The sequence below is a fragment of the Empidonax traillii genome, unplaced genomic scaffold (assembly GCF_003031625.1).
Source record: "Empidonax traillii isolate 1590-97213 ecotype Southwest subspecies unplaced genomic scaffold, ASM303162v1 scaffold518:size600044, whole genome shotgun sequence".
NCBI lineage: Eukaryota > Metazoa > Chordata > Aves > Passeriformes > Tyrannidae > Empidonax > Empidonax traillii.
Genome location: NW_020955711.1, coordinates 545644 through 558708, shown reverse-complemented (window position 1 = coordinate 558708; position 13065 = coordinate 545644). Strand labels below are relative to the sequence as shown.

General features: G+C 53.7%; 1 protein-coding gene across 1 annotated transcript in view; it reads right to left on the bottom strand.

Moving 5' to 3' along the window:
* Positions 1–3779: 3779 nt before the first annotated feature.
* Positions 3780–13065, bottom strand: part of PIK3R6 (phosphoinositide-3-kinase regulatory subunit 6) — a 16732-nt gene continuing 7446 nt past the window's right edge. The window contains exons 7-18 of the mRNA XM_027896853.1: positions 12213–12360; positions 11458–11544; positions 10393–10849; positions 9675–9774; positions 9114–9236; positions 8535–8645; positions 7022–7112; positions 6260–6330; positions 5908–5998; positions 5410–5480; positions 4794–4906; positions 3780–4114 (exon numbers count right to left, since the gene is read on the bottom strand). Coding sequence (XP_027752654.1) covers positions 3958–4114; positions 4794–4906; positions 5410–5480; positions 5908–5998; positions 6260–6330; positions 7022–7112; positions 8535–8645; positions 9114–9236; positions 9675–9774; positions 10393–10849; positions 11458–11544; positions 12213–12360 — 1620 coding nt within the window. The 3' untranslated portion in view covers positions 3780–3957. The remainder of the gene's footprint in view (positions 4115–4793; positions 4907–5409; positions 5481–5907; positions 5999–6259; positions 6331–7021; positions 7113–8534; positions 8646–9113; positions 9237–9674; positions 9775–10392; positions 10850–11457; positions 11545–12212; positions 12361–13065) is intronic.

The window sequence follows — 13065 nt, the reverse complement described above, 5'->3', positions numbered from 1 at the left end:
AGGGATGGAACAGCTCTGCTGGGAGCAAAGTCTGAGAGAACTGGGATTGTTCAGCCTGGAAAAGAGGTGGCTTCGGGGTGACCTAATTGTGGCCTCCTGAAGGAGTTGACAGGAAAGATGGAGAGAGATTATTTATAAGAGCATGGAGTGACAGGACAAGAGGGAATGGCTTCAGACTCACAGAGAGCAGGGTTAGATGGGATATTGGGAGGAAATCCTTCCCTATGAGGGTGGGCAGGCCCTGGCACAGATTGCCCAAAGAAGCTGTGGCTGCCCCATCCCTGGATGTGTCCCAGGCCACCGGGAGAGTGGAAGGTGTCCCTGCCCATGGAACAAAATGATGTTTAAGGTCCCTTCCGACCCAAACCATTCTATAATAACCATGTAAATAAAGATATTCAGCAGGGACTTTGAAGGGCTGGGAGTCTCCAGTGAGGTGAGGAATCCTGCCAGGTAAAGCCCCTCACACAGCTGTGCCAGGAGGATTTGTGTCTCCAGGCTCTGCTGTTTATGAATGCACCCTGCACTCAGGTTTCTGTGCTCTCCCAGTCTCCAGGTAGTCGTGCCCACTCTCACCCCTTGAGGGTGCCATTCAACCAAGGGAACACTTGCTATTGTTTCTCCGGGTTTTTGACCTGGTACAGAAGATGAATCTGCTCCAAAGCCAGCAACTTTTGGGTACAGGGCACACCTGAACACTGTCCCTGTGCTATGGTTGCTCTGGGATCTGCATTTGCTGCCTGTGGTCTCCAGGAGTAAATGAAACAACCTGTGAAATTCTTCTTCTCACAACTGTGCTGATTCATTAGCACAAGTTTGTGAGCTGTTTCTGCTCAACTGATGAGCAGTTCCTGCGGTCAGTAGGGTCAGTGGGCTTTAGGGGATCCTTGCAGAAAGCAAATGGTTCACCCCTTTCCCACCCTCAGGTGACGAGCCTCATTAAGGGAATGAGTTGCTTTGAAGTGACAGACTGTGAGGGGAACAGACTGTGGGGACAGAGTGTCTCAGCACAGGGGGGGATCAGGGGGGTTATGGAGCCACAGAGCACTGCTTCCAGATTGCTGCAATTCAACCATTTCTGCCCATCCTTCACAAATGACTTCTTTGGTCATGAAGTCTCTCTCTCTCTGTAACACAACCTGGAGCCCCAAGGTGGGGAGGAGACACCAGCCAAGAGGGCCAAAGGACAGTGGTGACTTTCTGGTCCTACCAGCTCATTCCCCACCCACCCCAGGCACAGAGAAACATAAAACCACAACAACAGTTTCTGCTGTTGTTTTTTTTTTTTTTTCACCTAATTTCTTTTATCTGGCATTAAAAGGATTGCACCTTCTGATACAGATCATTCTTATATATACAAATAATTTATACTCCATCTACATCATTTACAACTGTACAAAGTAAACTCTGGATGCCACAGAGCACACTCCAACCCAGCTCAGAGTCTTGTGGCTTTTTAAGCATTTTTCTTGTGTGCTGGGGTGCACAACCCCCCCCAAAGAGGCAAATGTGTGCAGAGCCACTAGTCACTCAAATTCCATATTATCCCAGCTTACACAGAAGAACAGCTGGTGCAAGCAGGCTGTTCCTGACTTGTTTGTGAGCCTCCTGTCTACCTTCAGCTTCCTTCAGGGCCAGAATGTTTCCTGCCCAAGTCTGGCGCAGGTGAGCATCAACAATTTTTGATTTGTGAGGTGAAAAATAGTTCTGAAGGAGCAGATGCTGTTGCTGAGACCTTGCAGCCTTGTCTCTCCTGTGGGGGACATTAAGGCTTGAGAACTGTGCTTGGCTCTGCCAGGAGCAAGTGGCTACATCTGCCAGCATTCCAAGGCAGCTTCCTTTGGAAATGGTCATGCTGCTGTTGCCCAGGGTGATCTTTCAACTGTTGGTGCAGGTTCAGGATTAAATATTTCTTGGGGCCTGGTGGCTTTTTACACTGCTAAGACACCTGCCACCTGCTGAGAGCTCTGGAGCTGCTGTGCCCCCAGGAGTGCATTTCAGCAATTGTTTGGGGTGGCATGAGACACTCAGAGTGAGAGCAAATCAACCTTTAGCTTGGGCACAGGAAGGGGCGATGCCCGCTGTGCCAGGTGACAGGAGCAGGAATGCAGCTGCCCTGTGCTTGCTGGCAGAGAGAGGGGCCAGGGAGGGCTGAACCCCTAAACCCTGATGCATGTGGTAAGAAATAGAGGTAAGATTTCCATGGGGCCTAACCAGCCAAGACAACCCACAAGCTCAGAGCAGTTCTGCTGAAGGGAAACTCTTCTCCAGACTGGGTGATCTGGGGGGGGTGGGTTCCTTGTTCCAGGTGTAGGTGGTTAAACAGAAGTGACTTTCCAGAGGTGCAGCTCCCCAGGGCTGGGCAGACCTGGCACGGACAGGCCAGAGGGGTGGATTTGCCCCATCTCTTGGGGAGAAATAAGGATTTTCCAGTGCCACTGCAGCTGGTCGGCATCACCCTGGAGCACGGAGCTGGCTCCAGGGATTCCCCAGCAGTGCCAGCCAGAGATGGAAGAGCTGTTATGTACACATACAAAGCTAAAGGACACTTTCTTTGGGCTGGTGATCCAAGCAAGCACCCCTGAGTGAAGGCAGCCCAGGTAACGCATTTTTGGGAGCCAAGAGAATAAAGAAATTATAGTGTCATAGACGGAATGCCCCGAAATTCCTCCAGTGGGAATTTAGGGGGGGGCTCCCTGGACTCCAGAAACCACAGTTCACATTCAGAAAGTCAATAAACACACACATCCATTATTTCAGTCAGCCAAAACCTGGAATGAAGGTAAGTCCTCCACCAGGATCCTCCTGAACGCTGCGTCACTCCCAGCCTGGTGGAAGCAGGAGCTGTGCTGTCACTGCTCAGCCTGGCCCATCTGCAGGCTAGGGGAGGGTTTCTACACCATGGGAGCAGTAGGAGAAAGGAACAAAGAAGTCTTTCAGGCATCCTGCCCATCCATCAGTCCCAAATTCCTCAGCACAACACAGCAGGCACAGATCAAACCAGGACTGCAAGGCAGGCTGGGACACTGAGACGTTGCTGGCTGAGCTCATGGGAGAGGTCCAGTCCTGCTGGGACTGGAGGGGGTTGTTCCCAGGCTGTACAACTGGAGGGATGCACCCAGCACTCGTGAGGTTCCAGACAAGAATCAGAGAGGTTGTAGAGTGAAATGACAGCAAAATCCCAGGTGGACTCCAAGGGACAGCTCGGATGTCCAAGAGCTGCTGTGCAGCCTCCATATCTGCTCAGTGAAGGTCTCTGAGCAGAGCCAAGCATATCCCACAGCACTTCCTGGGCAGCACAAGCAGTTCTTGCCCTGTTCCTCGCCGCCAAATATTGCACCAGATTTCCCATGTCCCTGTTTCACACCATTCATTGTTATCCCATGCGGCCCCTTTGAAACAACAGAAGGTTTTCCAGTGACTTCCAGAGAAGCAGCAGTGAACACACATTCTCCACCCACTGTGGTCAGGCTTTCCTAAATCAGTCAGGGGAGTAATTGCTGGTTTGCCCAAATACATCACCATGTGCCAGAATGAGGAGTTTCCTGTGAAGAACCCGACAGTCAGGCCCTGATCCCATGCTGGAGACATCACCACAATAAATATTACTGCCAGCAACCCCCCTGGGATGCACAGCACAGTGAGCACCACCACCTCAGCCAGGCTTTCTCCCCAGTCCTCCTGAAATGAAGAAGCTCAGAGGTTTCCCCTGACTTGTGCAAAAGGTTAAAACTCAGCTCTGCAGCAAGACCCTGCCCCCTGGCAGGGGGCTGTTAGCCGTGGTCACACTGTCACCCAGCAGGGCACAGCTGAGCCCCATCCACCTCTGCTCTCGCAGCTTTTCACACCATTACCACTGGAAAATCTCCACTGGTGCCTTTTAGTGCATTTTCCTTTTCCATGTCCTCTGTGATGGCCCAATGAAACATCTCCCACAGCAGCTTTCTCTTGCTTTCCTCACTGCATGACACCTGCAAACGTGTTGATGGGCAGGAGCAGAGACTTGGGCAGGTATTTCACAAGCCCCACGTCCTCTGTTTCGTGAAGGCTGAATTTCATGGTCCTTGTCTTTTGCAAGCAGTAGCTGGGCTCTAGGCAAGGAGACACTTCCAGGCTGCAAGAGCACAAGAACTCATTTACTGCATGTACAGATCTGCCCTGGAGGGCCAGAGCCTCATCCCAGACCAAACATCAGGTCTCTCCACTGACTGCTGAGGTAGGGTGGTCATACTGAAATGTGCAGCTGCTTTCATGTTTTTTTTTTTTCAACTGTGTTTGGCTGGAAGGATGAGTTGATGTGTGTCAGTTTGACCACACCACCAGTATCCACAGCCTGGACCAGTCTGATTCTAGGGAATTCAGGTTATTCAGACCTTGAACCACCTGCTTGTTTCCAACACATCATATGTCACTGCAACATCTATAGGCACATTAATCCCTGCTATTTTCACAGGGCTGGATTCTCTACCCCTTGAGGCTCCCTGGTGAGAGGTACAGTCAGTGGAGAGAGCATCAGCCTCATGAGACAATTCAGGACATCCAGGATCTGTTTGTCCCTGGAGGTACCTATTCTACTGTCTTAATGACAGCACTTTATGTACAGTGAAAAACCAATTTGTTTCTCACACCATCACCCAAAACCACAAAGCACCACTCTGCCCTGCATTCCCTGGAGAAGGCCTTTTGTCCTGCATGAGGATGAGGAACTAGGGCTCCGTGGGAAGCAGCCCTCCCAGGAAGGATGCAGGGCCACCAGGGAGATGGGCAGAGCCTGGCACACGTGGCACTCTCACCTGATCACGTTCCTGTAGGTTCTTCTGCTGTCCTTGTCCAGACACACCGTGAAGGGTCTCTGCTCTGTGCTCCTGATCGTGATATTTCGTGTTTTCAACCTGTTTGCCACAGCCTGGATGGAGAGAGGAGGAGGAGCCCAGTGAGTGTGTCCCTCTCCTCCCTTGGCTGCACAGTGGTGGGTGGTATGTGGGTGCTGGGTATGAACAGGACAGATGAGGACGTTCCTCTGGTTTTATTTTTTAACCTCAGATGTGACACAAGGCAAATCCTTTTCCTGCCATCACAACCTGGTCAAGTTTTGTAAGGGCAGGCTTTCCAGTGCTTGCAGAGGCTACAAGGTTTGGGATGTCTGATGTGGGGCATGGTCTGTTCTCCACGCCTGTGGGGTATCTTTGTGGGCAGTGTGGGCTGCAGCACCTGTTTCCAAAAGCCAGGTGAAAATTAGCAAAACTGTGCTGGCTACTTAAAAACACCAGCTTCAAAATGCTCTCTAAGCCAGGGTGGTCCCAAAGCCTTCTCCTCCCCAGGGAGTGTTTCCCCTTTCACTGCTGTTGTAAGGGATTTCCAGGCAGTGACCAACCCCTCCAGGGCCATGAGGATCCCACAGGTACTTACTGAGAACGACTTTCCTGACAAGTTGCTGGTCCTGATGATTTCAGTGATGGTCACATTCAGACACTCCAGGTCTGCAACAGAAGCAGAGTGTTAATCTTAGGCCATGGCAGGATCTCAGCTCAGCTTGCAGGAGGCCTGGTGCCATCCCCCAAATTTGGGTGTACTGCCTGTAGGATACATAGGACAGCAGAAAAGGAGGGCTAGGGATTCCTGTAGGATCATGCTCAGGGTGGGAAGTTCCCAGGGCAAGGTGAAACAGGATTGCTGGAGAAAAAGGAAGATGCTGCCAAGCTTAGATCATATCTGAGCCTCAGACACATCATCCATGAGAAAACAAACACACCACCAGAGTGTGGTGACACCAGTATTTGCCCGTCACTGATTCAACCCCACAGCCCAAGCACAACTGGCACTAAGGGCTGTGGACAGATTTACTCTGTTGAGAACCTGAAGACTCAGCAAACCCTCCTCACATGGTTCCAAGCAGGAAGAACCCACCTTCAGCCTCCTGAGAAGGGATGGCTTTCATCACCAGGCCTGTGGAGCGCAGGGACATGTCCAGCTCCTTCTCCCGCTCGCTCACCACAACCTGCAGGCAAAGCTCTGTTAGTTCCCCCTGGCAGAGAACCTGGACATGGAGAAATCTGGGGCAGGTTTCCACAAGCACAGGGTCAGCTTGATAGCTAACCCTTGATAGGCTTTTAGAGCTCACCACAACCTCTCTGTCCTCCCCTGGAGAGCAATTCCATAGGAAAGAAGGAGGGTCAGAGTCCTCCTTTTCGGAGATCTGTGCCATGCCGGGGAATCCCTGTGAGCAGAGACATTTTGGGCTGCTGAGAGCCCTGCTTACCTTTCTGTATGTTACTGTGAGATCTATGCCAGGGCCATCCAGGGTTGTTTTCTTCTTGGTCACGCTTAACTCTGCAAGGAGGGAACCGAATGGGATTGAGGTTTTACTCACCCCACCCATCTGTGGTGAGCAGAGAGGAGTCCTTCCATGGGATGAGCCACCCCCTCCACCACAGAGTGGTCTGGCACATCAGCCCTTCTCTCCTTGCCTACAGGAGCTGGGGCTCTGTGCACTCAGCTGGCCCAGTGAGATGGACTCAGTCGAGGGTCTGTGCCCAGCCTCAGTGGCAAACATCCATTGTCTTGGACACCACAGTGCACTGATGGAAGGGCTGGATGTGCCCTCTGTAATGGCCCAGCCTTCAAGCACTCTTATTCCATAACTGGCACCTCGAGGAAGCTGGATTTGCAATAGGGAAAACCCCTGGCAAAGGGGATGGCTGTAAAGCCCAGCTTATTTCCTCAACAAAATTAGGGTGCTGATCCAACTCCGGAGGGTCCTGGAGCCAACCAAAGGCCAGCCTACAAAAGCTGGTTGAGACCAGGAGCCAGGTGACCACGAGGTCTCTCATTTAGCCTGGTTTCAGGCTCATTTAGCCTGAGAGGGAGATGGAGGTGTTTAGGGAAGCCTCCTGCTTGTCCCATAACGTGGCCTTGGCTGCTGCAGGCTGAGGGACAGGGTGAGTGAGGTCTGGAGAGGGCAGGACCCTAGCCCAGGGTGGCAGCCCTTGCTGCAGGGCTCAGCCTGGTGGGACACACACACCTCTGTGGGAGATGCTGTCCTGCCCCTGGGTGCACAGCTCCGTGAGGAACACGTCCTCAGCCGGCTCCTGTGCCGGGTCGTTGAAGAAAACCTGGAAGAGAGGAAAATCTCTTAAGAACATCTCCTCAGTCCCCTGTGGCCTCATCAGGGCAGCCAGGACACCTCTGGGATGGGGAGAACTGCTTTGGCTCTGCTCCCTGAAGCCCAGGAACACGGCAGACCCTGGCCCTGGTGTGCCCTGCCACTGGATGTCACTGTGCACTCACGATGAGTCAGCTCCCAGCCATCCACCCCCTGGCCACAGGGAGCAGCTGCCCAGGCCTGACTGAGATGTTGGCTGAGCTTCAAGGTACTTCATTTCTATCTGATAACTTAATTCATCGGGTCGCTACAGCCCTACGAATTATTTTCTTTTTGGGCTCTTGTACTGAGCAAAATGTGAAGAGAAGGTCCTGGAGAACCTCTCCCAGCCCTACATCCAGCTCCTGTGGGACTTGACTCACACTTCTAGGAAGCTTTCAGCAGCCAAAAGGGAACAGCCTGGTCTTAATTAAAAAGGCAAAACAGGGCCAAGTGTTTCCAGATGAAGCAGCATCACACCCTGCATGGCAAGAGATTAGTTTAGGTGTGTCTATCTGAAAACCACATCTGGACTCAGTTCCTCTTCCCCTGCTTGAATCACCCACTCTCTCAGTTGCTGTTGGGTTTTGCCTTGGAGGAGAAATGAGTGGAATAAAAATTCACCAAAAAAATGAAAATCCCCAGCCACACAAGCTGAGGATCAGGTGCTTCAGGTCTTTATAAGGGTACAGGTTATTAGTTTAAGTCCTGGTGATGCTCCACCAGGAATTACCAAAGCTCTTCCAGCTCTTTGCCCGTGCCAGTTTGCTCATTCAAAGGCTGCTCCTGTGCTGTTGCCACAGTGGCTACAAGTAGATTAAAAGGGGATCTGTGCATCAGTGCCAGCCTAAGCTTTGAAGGGGGAAAACTGCCAGAGGAGCAGAGCAGGGCACTGATGTTACATGCCTGAAGACACTTTGTCTTGGCTCTCATATCAGATGCCAGGTCTCACTCTGATACCTTTGCAGAGAAAAGCTGAGAGGAAATAAATAAAAGGGTGTTTCAGGAAACCCTGCAAAGCCCCTGTGAGATACAGAAAGGTTTTGGCAGAGCTGCTCAGAAAAATCCTATTTCCTCACAGAGCAAGCAGCAGGAGGTACCAGGGCTCCTGAGCAACCCTGAATCCAGCAGAGCAGGTAATCTGTGTCCCTCCAAGGCTCACTTTTCTGACCTGTGTGATCCTGAAATAGCCTTTCCAGGATCACTGACTCCAGCTGAGCTGTGCTACACTGAGTCACTGAATCTGGGAGCCTGGCAAGGAAGGGACAGGCTGGGGGGGCACAGGGATCCAGGCTCAGATCTGCTGGAAGCCCCCCCCCGGCCCTGCTGACTCTGCACAGCTCCACAAGCCCTTGCAGGGCCATGAGAAGGCTCAGGAGATGTTGACACCCACCTTCACAGCGTAGACCTGGAAGCAGACGGGCTGGAGGCCCATGCGGACGTAGTAGGCGATGATGTCGGTGATGAACAGATCGGTCACCAGGTGTTTGCTTGGCGAGGGGGGCTGGGCAGGGGGGCAAATCACACCGTGGATCAGCCACAGTCACTTCTCAAAAACCCTGCCACAAACCCTCACACCTTCCTAGACAAGCAGCGAGGGATGAGCTGTGGCTCTGCAGTGCTCAAGACGGATGGGAGAAGCCAAGGCTGTGCCCCCCACCCCCCGACAGCCTTTTCTGCGGGCTGCCAATGACAGCTCAAACTGCCGGGAAATGAGAGCCAGGGGTATTTCAGCAAACACCTTTTCTTTCTTGAAATCTGCCATTTCCTGTCCCTTGGCCAAAAAAAAACCCACCACAGCAAAGGGGGCTGGTGGGCTGGGGCAGTGTCAGCCGCAGACACCTTCCAGCTGCAGGGCCCAGGGGAGGGTTTGCAGGAGGAAAGCTCTGTCTGGGGCCCTGCAGGGGCACAGACTCATCCTCAGGTGCACTTGGGAAATGGGCCTGGGGAGGTGGGAAGGTTTTCCTCGTACCATGGTGGCCAGCTTGGGAATCACGTGGCACAGGGTGTTGATGTTGCTCTCGTACCACGGGTCGGCTCTGCCCAGGTACCCGGCCACCTCACACAGCTCCTCGTGGCTGCTGGAAGGGTGGTCCTGTGGGGAGAAACACAGCTCAGGGGATATACCAGGAGCCACAGAGAAGCCAGAGGGAGCTGTGCCCTTCCCTGCTTGGTCCAGAGAGGATGGCAAAGCCCTAAGTGAGAAGCAACTGCTTCCCCTAAGCATTTAGGAGGTGGGAAAAGCCCAAGTCCTTTGCTAAACCTCATCAGTCCTCCTATAGGTGGGTCATAGAAGCAGAACTGAATGAAGTGCCACCCATCAGGCAGGTTGGAGCAACCTGAATGTCTGTGGAGCTGATGGGTTCCCAAAACCAGTCTGCAAACAGAGCCCAGCCCCGCTGACTTGGCTCCCATCCTCCTTGTTTTGGGAACAGGACATGAACGGATGGGAATTCCACCCTCCCTCCAAAAACACCGTCAGCACTTGCTGGCAGTTGGCAGCAGCACCCGGAGCTGCCACGCTCAGACTCACCACAACAGCCGAGGTGTTTGGCTGCCCTGCCACCACCGGGATGTAGTAGAACTGCAGGTTCAGCCTGGGAGTCAGAAAAACCCGCCGCGTTTCCCGTTTCCTTGAAATGGAAAAACAAACACTTGTGTCCCAAGGGGAAGAGGGAAGAACGTGGCCCTTGGCCAAGGCTGGGCAGTGCCAGGAGATTGCGGCTGCCCTGCAACAGGAGCGTGTGCCCTCCTCGTGTGCCTCCCTTTGCCCAGTGTGACAGGATGGCAGTAATGCCCCTGGGTTCCCTCACTGAGCACAGGGAGATGCTGGGGAGCCAGAGACAGAATTTTTTTCTTGGACTCGTGGTCCCTCTGCACCCAGCTCTGCCCCACAGGCTGCTGCCTGCACCACAGCCTAGACCCACCCCATGCTGCTCTCCTGGCCCAGGTGAACCAGCTGGAAAATGGCTTTTCTTTAGAATTTTTCCCTTTCCCACAGGAAAACATCTTGCCTCAATTATTCTTTATTAACCCATTCCATGGACAGAGGGAAGAACTCGCTGTGTGCATCGATGCCATGCAGCCAGTGAGTGCCAAACACCAGAGTCCCATCCTGTTCCAGGTGACACTGGAGCCCAACCCCATCCCCAGCCATCCTGGTTGCTTCAAGAGGCCGAGGAGCACAGCCCCCACTCTGTCCTGCCCATCCCCAAGCCCCCAGAGCCCAGGAGGCTGAGGTCACCACTGACCTCAGAGAGTGGTAGGCCTGGGCCAGGCGCCCCAGGATGCGGTCGTCCCCCAGCAGCACGATGCGGGCAGTGTGCAGCCTCTGCAGCGGGGCTGCAGCATCCTGGGGGGTTCCTGATCTCTTCTGCAGCTTCACCGAGGGCTTCACCCCGGGACTGCTGCAGCCAGCCTGCAGGAAGGCCACGCTCTCCAGCGGTGATGGCTTTTTTTTGATGCCGCCCCTCCTGTGGAGCCGGGATTGCTCCGTTTCGGCACCGCAAGGGGCCAAGGATTCCTCCGCTGCCACGGGCAGGTCTCGCTCGATCCCACTGTCGGTGGAGAGGACAGAGAAGCGGGTCTGCTCGCAGCATTCACAGTCTGAGATGATGTCCTGGATCTCGAAGCTGTCCAGGTCCTGGCCGAGGCAGTCGGGCTCGCAGCTCTGCGACAGCGGGCGGATGAACAGCACCAGCTCCTTCCCTGCGGGCACAGAGGAGTTTGGGGAGGGAAATCCAACAAAATCCAGGCTGAGCCCTTGCCCTGCCCCGGCTTCCCTCTTCTCAGGCAAACTGTAAGGCAAATATCTCTACCAGTGGGCCCAAGGGAAGTCTGTCTTTCAATCCCATTTCACATTGCACCGTGAAGAGAGCTCAGTGTCACTCAAATCAGAGAATTTTAGGCTCATTGAATGGTTTGGGTTGGAAGGGACCTTGAAGATCATCTCATTCCAGTGCCCTTCCATGGCCAGGGAACCTTCCACTAGACCAGGTTGCTCAGAGCTCCATCCAGCCTGGCCTTGAACACTTCCAGGGATGGGGCATCCACAACAAAATCAAGTACTCTGGACACATCCTGCTGCAGCCTGGTCCTCTCCTCATCTCCTTTGGCCCATTACACCCCTAGTCCCCTGATCAGCAGCCCACAAGAAGGAAGTCTGGTGCAGTCAGCACAAATCTCCATGAGCTGGGCCCTTGGGTGATGGTTACAAAACTCACTGCTCAGGAGTCAGGGCTAAATGACATGTTTTGCAGAGGACCCCCACCCTCAGGCACAGCCCCAGTTCCCCACAGCCCCCCTGGGGCACTCACAGAGCTGGTTTTCTTCTGTCCAGAGGTGAAAGCTGATGGTGGGGTTGGGCAGAGGTGTGTCCTGCAGCCCTCCCATGGGAACATTGCCTGGGGGAAACAAGGTTGTAACACACAGGAGCATTTTCCCCACCCAGTGTCATGAAACCCCCAGTGCTGAGCGCCAGACGCTGGCTGAGAGAGTCTCTGCTGAGCCCCAGGGGCTCTCCCACCCTGGGGAACCAATTCTGGCCAGATGTGAGGCTGTAATCACAGGCCTCTGCTCTCACAAATCACTGTGAGTGGAAGGGAGGAATGAAAATGGGGAGGCTGAAACACAGGCAAGTGAAGGACCTTGCTTTGCAAAGAGAAGAGGGGGTGCAGAATAAATCAAACATTCATCACAAGGGAGACCTCTGGTCCCACCACCACCATGTCTTTTAAACCCATTATGGCTCTGGGAAAAGCAGTGACACATTTTAATAGCTCACTGCCTCCAAAAGGTAGAGACACCTCTGACACCCTTTGCAAACAACAGAGACAGCTGAATCAGGAGCAGAGACTGCCACAGTCCCTTTCCTCAGGTGACAAATTGGCCTTCCACTGCCAGTTTTCCATCAGGTCCCTGCAAGGACCTGATCCTGGTCCTGCTGCTAAAGCAGAGGCAGAGGGAAGGTGGGGATGGACACCTGTGGGAGGGCATGGCAGAGGCACAGCAGGGAGGCAAGGGCCTGCCAGCTGCTCCTCCATCCCACCAGGAATGGCTGGCTGGAGCTCACCTGCTTGCGAGGAGCTGAGGAGGGCCCGGTAGATCTCCTCCAGCCGGGCTGTGTGCTGGCCTCTGGCTGTGCTCCCCTCGCTTCCTGCACACTCCACTGCCACCACCACCTGCTGGAACCAGTGCTCCACCTCACTGGTGGGCATATCCTGCCGTGGGAAGCAGCTGTTAGCACCCCAAGGTGTGAAAAGGGGGGATACTCCACGGACAGGGCCGTGGGAGGGGGGGGCAGAAAGAGGGCAAACGAGTCCTGAAAAAATTGTTCCATAGCAGAGGACACAAAGGACCTCTTGTCCCCAGGGAAGGTTGGCTGTGCTGTCTGCCTAAAGCTTTTTTCTGGCAGGTTTGCAGCTGATGGACACCGTGTCCCCTGGGGAGTCAGCAGCAGTGCTGGCACTTCAAACAACTCTGAGGAAATGGGGACAGCAGACACACAAAGGCATCCTTGGAGTGGAAATTGCTGAGAGCCCCTCCAAAGGTGCCTTTCTGAACCAGGCATTTGTGTTCCTGTGGCCCCACAACTTCTCCAAGGAGGTTTTGGAGAAAAATAATTGAAACAGCTCCACTGAGCTGTTTCTGCAGTGCCCAGGGGCTCACAGAGGAGCTGGGTTTCAGCGGCAGAGCCTTGCTCTGCTGGGCGAAACTGACAACTCAAACTGAAAATTCAAAACCTCTGGCTGTTTCTAAAACCTGTTCTATATTTTGAAGACTCCTTTAGTTTTACACCAGCTCTGTGAGTAACACTGGGGCTACCAGGGATGGAAAGCAGCGGCAAGGAGCGGGGTGGGGGCAATCCCTCCACCTGCCAAAACACCTTTTACTTCTTCAAGGTGTCCAGCGGGAGCAGGACCGTT